Source organism: Enhydra lutris, unplaced genomic scaffold, assembly GCF_002288905.1.
Source record: "Enhydra lutris kenyoni isolate GAN:26980312 unplaced genomic scaffold, ASM228890v2 scaffoldscaffold3, whole genome shotgun sequence".
NCBI lineage: Eukaryota > Metazoa > Chordata > Mammalia > Carnivora > Mustelidae > Enhydra > Enhydra lutris.
Window position 1 is genome coordinate 22,960,440 of NW_019154087.1, and position 15,559 is coordinate 22,975,998.

General features: G+C 42.1%; 1 protein-coding gene across 10 annotated transcripts in view; it reads left to right on the forward strand.

Moving 5' to 3' along the window:
- Positions 1–15,559, forward strand: part of LOC111153873 (3'-phosphoadenosine 5'-phosphosulfate synthase 1) — a 98,641-nt gene that overhangs the window by 15,981 nt on the left and 67,101 nt on the right. For all 10 annotated transcript variants that reach the window (XM_022513171.1, XM_022513227.1, XM_022513161.1 and 7 more), the window contains 3 exons: positions 3,464–3,699; positions 9,828–9,966; positions 14,976–15,094. In XM_022513171.1, coding sequence (XP_022368879.1) covers positions 3,464–3,699; positions 9,828–9,966; positions 14,976–15,094 — 494 coding nt within the window. The remainder of the gene's footprint in view (positions 1–3,463; positions 3,700–9,827; positions 9,967–14,975; positions 15,095–15,559) is intronic.

Sequence of the window (15,559 nt, forward strand, 5' to 3'; positions counted from 1 at the left end):
ATGCCAACTGTCATATGTCACATTTCCACTTACGTGTGGATTTGTTTCTGGGCTCTCTGATCTGTCCTGTTGGTCTGTTCCTCTATTATTACCACATTGCTTTTTTACTATATACTTATAAGTCTTTAAATCCAGTAAAGTAAGTCCTTTTACCATATTCGTCGTCAGTAATATCTTGACTTTTTTTCTTTTTGCTCTTTGCTTTATTGTATAAATTTTGTAATTGGTTTAACTAGTTCCTCCAAAATTTGGTAGGGATTTAGTTTGAGATTACATTGTATCTAGAGGTCAGTTTGGGGGAAAATCAATCTTTAGAAAAATTGGGTAATCCTTTTCTTGAACATGGCTTTTTCCATTGATCTTATCATTTAGCAATGCTTATAAATACTGTTCATCAGATTTTTTTGGTGCTTGTTTTATGATCTCATAGATAATCAGTTTTCATATATATTTGACAAGAACATCTATTCCCTGATGTGTATAATATTTCGTAATGTTCATTAGATCAAGCTTGTTAATTATGTTGTCAGATTTTCTTTAGCCTTTTTTTTTTTTTTGTTTTTGTTTTTTGACAGTAGTGTTGGAAACGGAAGTAAAGATTTCTTTTTGTTGCAATTCAGTAGCTTAACCAGGACCTGTCAAGCTATTGAGTGGTTTGCCATTTTCCTGGAATGCAGTTTGTTTTTTCTCAGATTTTTATTTCAGATAAACTTTCTTTTATATTTTTAGATTGGTTGGTCTCCTAGTTTCCCAGGGGTACTGTAACAAGTTATTTCAAACAACGTGGTGGCTTCAAACAGCAGAGATTTATTCTCTTACAGTTCTGGAGGCTGGGAGTCTGAAATGAGGGTTTTGGTGGGGTTAGTTCCTTCTATAAGCTCTGAGGGAGATTCTGCTCCAGGCCACTTTCCTGGCTTCTGGAGGTTGTTGGCAATACTGAGTGCTCCTCAGTTTATAGATGTAGTGCTCCAGTCTCTGCTTTCATCCTCATATGGCCTGGTAGTGACACCAGTCACTGGATTTAGTGCCTATCCTGGTACTGTATGACCTCATTTTAATTTAACTAATTACATCCACAAAGACTCTGTTTCCAAATAAGGCCACATTCTGAGGTTCCAGGTGTATATAAATTTGGGGGGAGGGGAATTAGTTATTCAGTCCAGTACATTTGGTTTCTTTTCTTCAGATACACTATTTTTCCTTATCTAGTTCTGGATTATCTCTCTTGTAATTTTGTGTTAATTTTCTCTAATTGCTCTAAGTTCTTTGCCTTCTTGTCTGTGTTCGCTGTAATCATCTCAATAAAATTTTCTATGTCAGTAATTAAATTTTCAGCAGTCTTCTTACTGTGTTTCAAATACATACATAAGATGAATATACACATGTATGTATAAATAGGTACATTTATTATCATTTAGGTTGTCTCATATAAAAAGTCTAAAAGTTCAGGTTTCGGGGTTTTTTCCCCCCTCATACTTAGTGCTCACTGCCAGTTAAAAACAATAGCAAACAGAACCCCCTGCCTCCATCTCTTTATTCAGTTACTGTTACTGTGTAACAAATTACCCCAAACCTAGTTGCATAAAACAACCATTTTAATTTGCTTACCATGTTGTGGGTAAGGAATTGAGGAGGGTTCAGTGGGGTGGTTTTCCTGACGTCTGAAGGCTCACCTAACTAACTAACTAACTCACTTGATGCTGCCTGTCAGCTGGGAGCTTAGCTGATGAAACCACTTGCTTGTGATCTTGCTAGCATGGTGGCCTCAGGCTGTTTAATAGCAGGCTTCTCTCGGATGCAGAGTCCAAAGAGAACTGCGTAATAGCTTTTTCTGACTCTGCTTTGGAAGTCACACATTGTCATTTTCACTACGTCCTTTTGGTGATAGGAGAATCCTAACACCAGCGCAGATTCAAGGAATTCAAGGAATTAGACTCTACGTCTTGTGACAGTGACGATGTCACATTGTTAAAGGGGTTTTGGGGTGGGAAATTCTGTCGCAGCCATCTTTGGAAAATACCGTCTGCTATAACCTTTAATACAAAGTGTTTTTTTTTTTTTTTAAGATTTATTTGAGAGAGAGCACAAGCAGGAGGGGCAGAGGGAGGGAGAGAGAATCTCAAGCAGACTCCACACTGAGCGACCATGAGATCATGACCTGAGTGGAAACCGAGAGTCAGGTGCTTGACCTGCTGCACCCTCCAGGGACCCCAATATACAAGTTTTTAATGTATAAAGCAAGTAATACTATTGATCCTTCTAACATATCATCCACTTTTTTTTAGTCATCCTTCTAAACTAGTCTAGGTGCCCCTAGACTTCCATTTTTATGTCTTGCTTCATTAGTTGTGAATTCTGTACTTACATACTCATCAGGGTGGCAAGTGTTAGTGCATAAATATATGTTTTCCTTTTCCTTGTTATTTAGTGAGTGAACATTGGTAGAGGAAAGTGAGTTGAAGTAAGGATATTCTCTCAAGATTAATTATATTATAAATTGGACTCCCAGATACTTTTATCATGGTAGTCTATGGGATGTATTGATCCTGGGATATAAAGATAACTTTACAATATTATTTTTACTTACTTTTGTCCTTTTTATTGCTTCCCCAGAAATAATTTGGGCGTATCACTCTGTTTTTACTTTGGCACGTGGCATTGGAATAGTGGTAATGAGAACGAAGAGAATATCTACCCTTTGAAAATGAGTAATTTCTAGGATACCTTTGGGCATAGACAGGAGTTATTAAAAACGTAAATACTTGAGTAGGAAACCCTGTAGTCTTGGATCAAAATGGCGAACGGCCTGCTGTTGCAGCATTAAGCTGGGGGCTGGAGGGTGTTCAGAAATGGTATCACAGTGCTGCAGTTCAAGAAACTAGTGTTAGTGTGAGATGATACAGTATGTGAGAATGATGACGTGAAGGAGGCCATGAGGCTTCCTGAGAACCTGTAACACCACAGAGTGTTTCACTCTGAGAGGGCACGGGATCTGACCAGGAGGAAACAGATTTTGCCTAATGAGCAGTGGACGCAGTATGAGGAGGGTAAATTCTACCTTGAACCCCATCCGAAAGAAGTTCTTTGGGAAACAGAACAGAGAGAAGAATGCGCAAGGAGAAATCATGGAGTGGAAATCTGTGGTTGCAGCTGCCCTCAGATATTTTTAAGAAGTTAGTAAACCTGAAATGTGCTGTTGATAACTATTTGAGCTACAAATCTATTAATTTAAATAAACGTCTGTTGTAATTTAAAAAAACCCCAAAACATAAATGCTTATTTTATTAGAACTACAGATGCTTTTCTAGCTCAGATATATATCTTATGGAGAAATGCAGGAAGTGTTCCTGAGAGATGGCTATGAAAAATCAATGTAATTAAGCCTGTGATTTTAATTCCTTATAACTAAGTGGTTATTCTTCTAATGCTGCATTTGAACTGTGCTTGGACTGTTGGCTTCTAGGCTTATCTGGAGCAGGAAAGACCACAGTGAGCATGGCCTTAGAGGAGTACTTGGTGTGCCATGGCATCCCATGCTACACTTTGGATGGTGACAACATTCGTCAGGGTCTCAATAAGAATCTGGGCTTCAGTCCTGAAGACAGAGAGGAGAACGTTAGACGCATCGCAGAAGTTGCTAAGCTGTTTGCAGATGCTGGCTTAGTATGCATCACGAGTTTTATATCACCTTATACTCAGGTATGTGGCCTTTGTGCTGTTGCTGTTCTCATGTCGTTGATTGAGAATATGCTGTCACAGAGAACAAACTGTTTAAACATAGGCGTGTGCTTTGAAGCTAAATTCAGATTAAAATAATTAACCTACAGCATTTCTGTGCTGTGACTTCTGAGTAAATTCAGTTTTGGTAAAACCTGCTATGAGCCCCCCCACTCCCCCAAGTGTAACCAAACTTGACCTCAAGCCAGTGGCCAAATTATTTCAAGCTTGTCTTTTCAATTCAGTAAACATACAGTAAATACTCAGCATGTGTCAGATACCAGGGAGAGTTTTCAGGCTCTTCTTTCCTTATACTCTTCCTTTTATTTTAGCACCAATTCACTATTTTTTAATTTTTTTTTTTATTTTTTGTATTTCTCTTAAAAAATTGTATTCTTACTGTGCGAGTTTTGTTTCCCTGCCTGGAAGATGCTCTTCTGCTTCTGCCGATCTTTCTTTTCTCCATATCAGTCCACTCCTGTTTGTGCTTTGAGAGTCAAGTTAGGTGTCTCTTCCTCCTGAGTACCTTCTCTTGGTCCTTTGGGCTTACCTGTCTTTGGTGCCCTTATTATTGTGCTGTAGTGCATTGTTCTGTTACAAATACCAGGTCACTGGTCGGTGGTGCTAATAGCAGCAGCTGTAATAGTAGTTGTAGTAATAAAAATCATAACAGTTAACATTTATTGAATACCAACTAGATACTATGAATTAATCGATTTAGTGCTCATCAGCCAATGGAGAAGGCAGATATGGGGTGCTTGGGTGGCTCAATCAGTTAAGTGTGTGACTCTTGGTTTTGTCTGAGGTCAGTCCTAAGATTGAGCCCCACGTCAGGCTCTGCACTCAGTGTGGAGTCTGCTTGAGAGTCTCTTCTCCCTCCGCATCTGCCCCTCCCCCTGTTCACTCACCCTGTCTCTCAAATAAATAAATACAATCTTAAAAAAAAGAAAAAAGGCAGCAGTGAGGAGACAGGTGTAAATTACCCAGGGTCACATATTGTACATGGTACAGCAAGGATTTGCACCCAGACAGTGTCGCTGGAATCCATGCTCTCTCCCACCATGCCTTGTTACCTCTAAAACCCACTGGCTGCTTGAAGTCTGAAACACATCTTATTTATCTTTGTAATCTTGATGTCAAGTCCGGCTCCTGGAACAGAGTAGATACTTAATGTTTATTAAATGACAGCATAGCTCAGATGTGAAAGAACAGGTGAATTACTATGTGGCTAAAGGCTTTGGGGCCAGAAACAGTGGACTGGAATTCAGCTCTGCCGGTTACCGTTATGACCTTGGCCAGTTGACTTGACCTTCATAAGCTCAGATAATGCCTACTTCATAGGGTTGCTCTGAGGATTAGGGAAGTCATGCATCCAGAGCTCTCAGCACAGTGTGTGGTGCGTAGTAAGTATTCAGTAAATATAACAAATAATAGCACAGTTCTAGTGCTGTATTGTGAATTTGCATGGCTACTTGGACTTTTTTTTTAAAAAGCAACACTAAAATATGAGCTATTAGAGTTATAGGGAAGTACCAGATGGAGTGTTAATTACAAGATTCACTTGATTGAACCATGGCAGGAATCCTAAAAGGTCCTGTGAGGACTACTTTTCATTTTCCTGAAACATTGGAAACAATGTCAGTGTATCATTTTTAAAGGATACCAGGTTATGAAGTATATAAAAGAATGATAATTGTTTGAGTTCTTGCTTCCTTGGATATGCACAGTTTTCAGAGTAATATAGTAACTGATACTCTTGTACTTTTGGGAATTTGTGCAGCTCTTGGAAGAGGAGAGGGTAACACAGGATTTGGAGAGCTGTCAGCTGGGTCTCTAAAAGTGTATGCTGATCTGCTTTTTGGCCTTCTTGTCTCCATAGTATGGAGCAGAATTTGTTGATCTCATCTCTAAAAGCACTAACAGTGAGGTTTGGACTCTACTTAGGATGTGTCAAAATCTGTAATATTTATTTCAGACCATATAATATAGCATATGTGTATTATTCCATGTCACCATTGAACTTGAGGATCTTGGTTCTAAAAATAAGTCTGGTGGTTCCTAGCTGGTCTGGTGGGAGCCTAGAGATGGGAACAGTTGCAGTGTGTTGCAGCAGGAGATGAGGTCGATGTCTGTGGAAGGTCCTGTGGAAGAATCACCGAGGAGGTGCCACTTGAAATGAATCCTGGAGGAATCAGAGCATACCAGTGAGATGGGAGGGAGAACGCTGCTCTGGCAGAAGAGACAGTGCAGGTTGGAAATGTCAGGGAGTTTGGTCTTTTGGGGAACTGTAGGTAGTTTGTTATGACTGCTGTGCAGGATGAATGTGAGGGGAGATGAAGCTAGAGTGGTTTGCAGAGGTCCAATGATGAACCTTCACTGCTCAGAATTTTGCCACCCAGGGGACTGAACAGTTTGAGATTGTTCTAGTGAATGCTGTCACTGGGCTTGCATTTTAGTAAAGTCCCCTTTGAAGCCTGGAATAAGCGTGGCCTGGAGATAGGAGACCAGTGAGGAGGCTTTTGGAGTAAATTCAAGCAGCAATAATGGGAATGGAAAAGATGGGGCATTTTGAGGGCTCTTGAGCCCATAGCATCAGAAGGACTTGGTGCCTGGCTGATTGCTGAGTTTGGGGTGAACATGAAGGCTGGTTCTTTCTGAATAGAAGGTGGAATGATTGAGGTGGAAAATACAGGATGGGGAGGGAGGAGATGATGATTTTATTCTAGGTGGGTTAGGTTTGAAATTCTAGTGGTGTATCTAAGTGGGCCATTGGAAAATTGGTCTTGGAGCTCAGGAAAGCTGTGTAGAATTGAGAAAGATTTAGGAATCATTAACTTTGTTCATTGAAACCTAGTTGAAATTAAGTATAGTGTAGTTATATAGAATGAGAAGAGAGCCATGGCTAGAAACTTGGAAACACCTTCATTTAAAAGGACAGTTGGAATCAGTTAAGGTCACAACTTAATCATTCTGCTACATGCTGTGGTTGTAAATCTAATGAAGATTTAACCAATATATCAGAATAAGATCTATGACGGGTATATAGTGGGTACTCCGAGAAGCCAGAGGAAGCAAGGGCCCTCGGTCATTCTGGGCATGTGGGGTGAGCTTCCTGGAGGAATTCACTACAGAGCGGCGCTGTGAGGAGCACATTGCTTTAGGCAAAAGAGAGCAGTGGAGGGTTTCTGGCAGGGCAGATGGCTAAGGCATAAGGCCCAAACAACCTGGTAGACCAGACAGGTATTAATTATTAATAGAACATTAAGTGCAAGACTGAGAATGGTGGGGCCACATATAGAAGGCCTGATGCCTGGGGTGCCTGTGTGGCTCAGTTGTTAAGCATCTGCCTTTGGCTCAGGTTGTGATCCCAGGGTCCTGGGATCGAGCCCTATGTTGGGTTCCCTGCTCCAGGGGAAGCCTGCTTCTCCCTCTTCTACTCCCCTTGCTTGTGTTCCTGCTTTTGCTCTCTCTCTCTCTCTGTCAAATGGATAAATAAAATCTTCAAAAAAAAAAAAAAAGGCCTGATCCCTCCCACTAAGAAATTTGGGTTTTACCCTTTTGGTCATGGGGAATCTCTGAAAAGTTAGTGACATGCTTGGGGACAGTGTTAAGAGTATGGCTTTGAGTAGAGCAAAGCTAGAAGCCAGCATGCTTTTTTTTTTTTTTTAAAGTTTTTATTTATTTATTTGACAGAGAGAGAGAGAGTGATCACAAGTAGGCAGAGAGGCAGGCAGAGAGAGGGGGGGAGGCAGGCTCCCTGCTTAGCAGAGATCGCGATGTAGGGCTCGATCCCAGGACCCTGAGATCATGACCTGAGCTGAAGGCAGAGGCTTAACCCACTGAGCCACCCAGGTGCCCCAGCCAGCACGCTTTTAAAAGGGTGTAGCAGTTGACCAGTTGAGGAATGAGGTTGAGCTAGGGAGTAGGGAAGAAATGCAAACTGGGTTGGTCTAATAATTAGAGGCAAAATTTGAAGGACTTTGTGACAGAATGCATAGGGGGTGGGAGAGTGGGGGGCAAAGGAAGGAACCAGATCAACTCTTTTTTTCTGGATGAATAGTGTTGCCTTCCTTGATTTGGGCAGTATAGGCAGGATTCCAGCTTGGGGGAGAAAGAGAATGAGCTCTGTTATGGACATGCTAAGTTTGAGGTGGCTGTGGGATGTCCAGGTGGGTGTATTTAGGAGGAGGTTGGAACTGTGTGTTTAATTTCGGGAGAGAGGGCAGGGCTCAGACTTAAGAGTTGGTGTTTATGTTGTAGTTGACATTGTGAGGTCTGCTGAGAAAAGTGCTCAAGGACTTAATGTGAGCAGTGGGCTCCTGATGGACTGTGGGCAACAGCTGTGTTGAAGAGATGGGATAAGTAGGAAGAGCCCGGGGAGCCTGCATTAGGAATGATCAGGGGGTAGCATCATGGCCATACACAGGGTTAGTAATGTGGAATGCAGCAGAAAGTCCTGTCATTTAAAGGCTGAAGAGTACGCATGATTAAGGGATTTTGTGTAATTTGTTAGTTCACTTGTTTATCTTTCTTTTCTTTTTTTTAAGATTTTATTTATTTGAGTGTGTGTGCACACAAGAAGGGGGTGGGTCCGACGGGGAAGCAGAGTCCCTGCTGAGCAGGGAGCCCTATGCTGGGCTGGGTCCTGGGAAACCTGGATCATGACCTGAGCCAAAGGCAGACGCTTAAGCAACTCACACAGGTGCCCAGTTCATTTGTTTTTTTGTGGATGAGTGACATGTTTATTGCCACCAGGAAAAAGCTGGCAGAGAGGGCAGAGGCTGAAGATTTCAAATGGAGTAGGGATAATGGGTTGAGCAGGATCTGCTCGAGGGACGAGACTCTGGAATCTGAAGGGAGGAGTGGCAGGAGTGAGCGAGACAAAGGTAGCTGGGCAAATAGACACCTTACGTGGCGGAGAAGAGAGAGAGCATTTGTGCCTGTGGATTTTCTTGTTGAAATAAGGAAGAGAAGAGTGGTGACAGTGGAAGTAGGTACAGTTTGTCAGAGGGACCATAAGAACTAAATGCTAAAGTGAGCTGGGGGGCGTCAAATGATGGGAATGGTGGGGGCTGACTTTGGAAACATTGGCCCTGCTTGTGTACAGAGTATGAAGGTGAGAAAATCAGTGGATCTCTGGAGGGGGGGTACTTGGTTTTAGCTAAGACCAGAAGGAAGAGGTTGACTTAAAAAGGTCACTATACCAGAGGACAGGGCAGAACAATGATGGTGATCACCAGAGAGTTAGGGGTTTAGGGGTAGGGTAGAAAAGTAAAGTTTTGGGAATGCTCAAGACAAGAAGTGGCCACAGGAGTTAACGTTTGGCAAGTGGATAAACCCCCTTCAGGGTTCTGAGTGGACTTCTTGGGAAGTGAAGTTGCTTTCAAGTCAGCTCAGGCTGAGGTTGAACGTGTTACTAGAGAGATGCCTGATGACCTCTGCATTTGAGCTGGGCTTTGGCTTTGGTTCCTCATAAAACTTGGTGAAGTTTTTTATGGGACATCTATTGTTTTCCCTTCTGAACTTCCCAATATCTTGGATTTTTAGAATAGTATACCCCTTAAAATTGTTATAAAGAAAGGGTATATTAACCTAAGAATTTCCTGGATTTTTATATATATATATATATATAAAGATTTTATTTATTTACTTAGAGCACAGTGAGGGGGAAGGGCAGAAACAGAGAGAATGAGAAACAGACTCCACTGAGCAGGGAGCCTGATTTGACCCCAGGACCGTGACCTGAGCAGAAGGCAGACACTTAACCGACTGAGCCACCTAGGTGCCCTACATATATATATATACATATATATATATATTTAGATTTTATTTATTTATTTGAGAGAGAGCACCTCTCTCTGTTTATTTGAGAGTGTGTGCCCTAGTGGAGGAAGGGGCAGAGGGAGAGAGAGAATCCTTAAGCAGACTTCCTGCTGAGCATGGAATGCGATGCGAGGCTAGATCCCAGGACCCTGAGATCATGACCAGAGTCAAAGTCGGAGGCTTAACTGACTGAACCCCCAGGTGCCCCTCAGTTTATACTTTAAAATATAAATTGTTCTGTTTAGTATTTGTTTTCCACTGATTCAGCCATATGTCTTCTTTCTAAGGATCGCAACAATGCAAGGCAAATTCATGAGGGTGCAAGTTTACCTTTTTTTGAAGTATTTGTTGATGCCCCTCTGCACGTTTGTGAACAGAGGGATGTCAAAGGACTCTACAAAAAAGCACGGGCTGGAGAAATTAAAGGTAAGTACTATTTTTTTTTCTAGTTTCTCTTTGCTTACTTTTTTTTTTTTAAGGTTTTATTTTTTTAAGTAATCTCTGTACCCAATGTGGGTCTTGAACTTGATCCCAAAATCAAGGTGTGTGTGCTGTACTGACTGAGCCAGCCATGCGTCCCTTTGCTTGCATATTTTATCCCACCGTATCTGCGACTGATCATCTTTACTGAGAAAGAGACTGGGAGTATTCAAACAACTTGGAGCTCTTTGAGAAGAAAAAGTGGGTCTTGCTCCACTCTTGTGTCTCTGAGACCTACCAGTACTACCTGACACTGTGTGTACTCAGGGGTATTGTTGATTAGATTGGAATCTTGCTCACAAGACAGAGTTTTAGAAGGTTGGGACCTCAGGGACTGCTAGAAACCTGCTTGATATAATTAGTGCCTAGCATTAGACTGGATATCAGTGGCTAGCTGCTGTCCATTCTGCTTTTTGTTCCAGTGAAAATGAAGGAAATTCCATAGCTAATGGGAAGGATGCTTGAATTATAAACATCTTGAGAGCAAAGACAGTGTCTTGTTCTTATTTACATCATGGTGCTTGGAATAGTCCCTTATTCATCCTGTGTACAATTGTTGAATTAGGGTGAATCAATATACTGCTGATTCCATCAAAATAGAGATACCTTGCTTTTTAGGTTTTATGATTTGCTTCTAGAGTTTCAACTGTGGCGAACATTTGTACATAAGAGACATTAAGAACCTGTCTGCTCTGGCCTTTGATACCGATCATATTAATCTTCTAGACATTCTTGGACATTAGTTATGTTCTGCTGTTAACAGAAGACATGCCAGTATTAAAAAAAATCAAGCATCAATTCCTCAGTCAGCACTGTGCAGGGATCAGTGATTCATGCAGGTAACTTTGATGCCTTCCCAATCTGGGGTATGATAGCCTGGGGCAATCACAGGAGCTCCTTTGGGTTCTGTGAATTTGGTATTTTGTCACTCAGCTTCTGGCATTGCCTAGGAGAAGGTGGAACAGGAAGGACAATTCTTGTTATTCTGGGCTGTTCTGTATTTGGACCTGGGGACACGTTAGCGGCTGGGGCAAGTGCCACCTGTTGTGGTGAAATCTGGTTCCTTAGAGGAGGCTGACATCTAATTGTGCCACCGTGGAGACTCAGTTTCACCCACTAAGCCTGCTCTTTCTTGGTTCAGCGGGTTGCCTAACCTGAATAATTGACATCATTGGGAGGGGAACCATTTCAGCTCTTTTTATCATCGGTACCAACCTCTTGTTTGTCAGTGGCCAGCTTTCACTTCAGTTTTTCCCCATAGAGATTTGGCAGAGAGAAGCAAAGTGGTATGTCTGGGATCCTGAAGGCTAACTCCTATTTTAATTGTACTTAGTTTTGTTGTTTTGGCAAACGTGGATTGGTGAGGAGGGTAGATTTGTCTCTCTGGCTCTGGAATAAGCTACTGGGAACAGGGTAACATCTTGAATATTTTTCTGTCATTAGAGTTTAGCACAGTGTGAGGCCCAAAGCTTAATACCTGACACACACCTAGTAAATGCTTGTTGGATACGTGAGAAGAGGAAGTGGAAATTGAATGTTCAACACACATTGATCAGTGCTTTCTATTTCTGTGGTATATATTTGGTGCTGGGATGTAAAGATGAATAAGGTCACATGCAAAATACCTTGAGTCATTTATAATTCGTGTTCTCTTTTTGGGAGTGTGTGTATTAGCTTAGTTTTCTCTGTGTTACTTGTTTATTTTCCTAAGTGTTTTTAAATTTTTCTGACTAGGGGCGCCTGGGTGGCTCGGTAGGCTAAGCATCTGGATCTTGGTTTTGTCTCCGGTCCTGATCTCAGGGTCTGGGATCGAGCCAGGTGGCAGGCTCTACTCTCAGTGGGAGTCGGCTAGGGGAGTCTTTCCCTCTCCCACTGCCCCTACCCCTGCTTGTGTGCGTGCATGCACGAGTTCTCGCTCTCAAATAAACGCTTAAAAAAAAAAAAAATCTGAGTAGACATTAATAAAATGTTCTTTAGGTTAATATATATATACATATATATATATATATATATATATATATATATATATATATACACCTGTGTACAAACATTATGTTTGCCATGGTGTTAGAGTTTCTGATTATAGAGTTGTTTGTTTTAAAAAATCGGTTACTCATTGTCAGATAGTGCTTGAAAGTTCCCTGTCAATGCTGTTTCAGAACTGTGGTAGTAAGTGTTTGAGGACAGGAGAGATGGCATACGTTCGCAGACCTCAGGCTTTTAAAAGTCTTTATGTGACATTTACTAAACTGTAAATGTATCCCTGGGTCAGCCATTCTTTTTTTTTTTTTTTAAGATTTTATTTATTTATTTGACAGAGAGAGATCACAAGTAGGCAGAGAGGCAGGCAGAGAGAGAGGGAAGCAGGCTTCTCACAGAGCAGAGAGCCCGATGCGGGGCTCGATCCCAGGACCCTGAGATCATGACCTGAGCCGAAAGCAGGCGCCACTGAGCCACCCAGGCGCCCCCCGGGTCAGCCATTCTAATGCTAGATTATTTTCATGATTACTACTCTAGTAGTTATTATCTACTTAAATATAAATGTTGTTCTTAAGTGTACATTTACTATAATCACTTACAGGATAAATTAGCTAGGCAGGGAATTCCTGGACTTTTAAAATGCTAAGCCAGGTCTTCTAACACAGTGGTTTTCAGGTTTTGCTGCACATTAGCATTACCTGGGGGAATGTTTCAAAATCCGTTCCCGTTCCCGGGGCTCCTGGGTGGCTCAGTAGTTAAGTGTCTGCCTTCAGGTCATGATCCCAGGGTCCTGGGATCCAGCCCCCCATCGGGCTCTCTGCTCAGTGGGAGGCTTGCTTCTCCCTCTCCCACTCCCCATGCTTTTGTCTCTCTTTCACTGTTGAATAAATAAAATCTTATTTATTTATTATTAAAGATTTTATTTATTTATTTGATAGAGATCACAAGTAGGCAGAGAGGCAGGCAGAGAGAGAAAGGGGGAAGCAGGCACCCTGCTGAGCAGAGAGCCTGATGTGGGGCTCGATCCCAGGACCCTGGATCATGACCTGAACCGAAGGCAGAGGCTTTAAGCCACTGAGCTATCCAGGCACCCCAATAAAATCTTAAAAAAAAGAAAAAAAAATCTGTTGCCAAAGCTGTACAAGTGAAATCAGAATGTCACGAGGATGGGACCTGACAATTCCATTGTGTAGCTGCGTTTGAGAATTAGAGCTTAAGAGCTAGTGTTTTAGGTCTGCCTGGGTGGCTCATTCGATTAAGTGCCCAAGTCTTGATTTTGGCTCAGATCATGATCTCAGGGTGGTGAGATCAAGCCTTGCATTGAACTCCATGCTGGGCGCGGAGACTGCTTAAGACTCTATCTCTCCCTCTAACCCCCTCCCCCCGCAACACTCTTTCTACACAGAAAAAAAAAAAACACCCAAAAAACAAAATTAGTGTTTTGTTTTGACCAGAATTATTTTTCCCCAACTATTTTACTGTGACTCTCTTAGGAATATTGGTAATGCAGAAATCTCCTTCTTGGATTCAGGACTTCGTGTGATACTTAGAAATATGAAATAGAAAAAAAATAATGTGGGCCATAGACTTGGAGTATATATTTTAGAACTCTCTTGGTGACTGTTTCTCTTAATAGTAATGATTTTAAATTCATGTTTACCATTGTGCTCCAGGGTTGACCTAAGCCCTCCAAGGCAGACGGGTCTTAAGTGACTTATGCATGAGGTGATATCAAGGGTGTAATATAGGAACAGCGTTATGTTCAGCTCAGCTGGCCCATTCCTGACAAGCATCATGCATTCTTTCTTGACAGTTCCTTGGTAACATGTATTTAAGGGGAAAACCTAAATAGGGGTTAGTATCTAAACTAATTATGTTTCATTATGGGTTCTATTTTGTGATATATCAGGATTCCCATGCTTATTTATGTTTTGCTAAAGCTGGTAGTAGTTCATTTGTCTTTCCTGAAAAGGTAATCCTGGTGGCAGAAGAAGCCTGTAGGGCTTCAGTTTGGCTGTAGGTAACCCCTGTGACTATAATGGGCAGATAGACTCTGGTGTGTCAGTTTTGTATTGAGAGGAAGAAAACCTTGTTGAGTTTGGCTTATGCTTAGAAGGTAAGTACTATATCCTGTATTTCCCTGGGGAAATTGAAAGGCTCTGGATCTCCTGGTACTCATTCCTATTTCTCCGTTGGCATTTCAGGCATTTATTTAGAAAATATGACAGAAGAAGCTTAGTCCGTCCTCATCATTCGGAGAGTCCATATTTGCACGTTTTTCTACTCACTGAAGTTCTTTTTTTTTTTTCTTCTTCTTTTTCTTTTTTCTTTTCAAAGATTTTATTTATTTATTTGGCAGAGAGAGAGAGATCACAAGTAGACAGAGAGGCAGGGGGAAGCAGAGAGCCCAATGCGGGGCTCAATCCCAGGACCCTGAGATCATGACCTGAGCCAAAGGCAGAGGCTTAACCCACTGAGCCACCCAGTGCCCCTACTCGCTGAAGTTTTTTAGCCCCTACGTCAGTACTCAGCGGTGCTTTGGCAGTCACTTGTGGACACATGCAGAGTGGGAAAAGTTGTAGCCACCCCAAGGATGGTGCCCAGCTGAGGCTGAGCAACGTGATGCTCGGCCTTCATGTTTCAGCTTTTGTACCACAAGGAAGGGTCAACAAATTTTGTTATGACTGAGGCTTGCAGGAGCCTAACCCCATGTTTCCCCTAGAAGCTGCGATTACAGATTCACTAATTTAGTGGCTGTGCAACATTATTGAACTGCAAATGAGAATGGACTGTGTGTATTTAAAGGAGAAATGGAAGTTTAATCAGAAATCTTCCCAAGAAAGAAGTTTTAGTACCGTAACCCTAGGACTCCGAAAGGATAGCATAAATACGAACTTTGACACAGCAAAGACTTGGACTGAAGAAATAAGCCTGTCTTAATTTCCACCTGCTTCTCTCATCTGGTCCTTTTGCAGGTTTCACTGGAATCGATTCTGAGTATGAAAAGCCAGAGGCTCCTGAATTGGTGTTGAAGACAGACTCCTGTGATGTGAACGACTGCGTCCAGCAAGTGGTGGAGCTTCTGCAGGAGCGGGTAGGAGAAGGTCAAAGAGGGAGTCCTCAGAAGAAGTGTATTTGTCTTGTGCTCTTCCCCTGCCGAAAGAACAGGTGGTGGTGATAAGGAGTACCATTTGTGTTTCAGGTTCTGGTGGTACTGACAGTTTTCTGAGTGTGTGTCCCTGTGTTAGGTGTCGTGGGGGCACCAGTGCATACAATGCATGAAATATCCTGGTCAGTGTGGAACACAGGCGGCTTGAGAACCAGAGGCTCTTTTTTTTTTTTTTTTTTTTTTTTAAAGATTTTATTTATTTATTTGACAGACAGAGATCACAAGTAGGCAAAGAGGCAGGCAGAGAGAGAGGAAGGGAAGCAGGCTCCCTGCTGAGCGGAGAGCCCGACGCGGGGCTCCATCCCAGGACCCTGGGATCATGACCTGGGCCGAAGGCAGAGGCTTTAACCCACTGAGCCACCCAGGTGCCCCCCAGAGGCTCTTTTATTT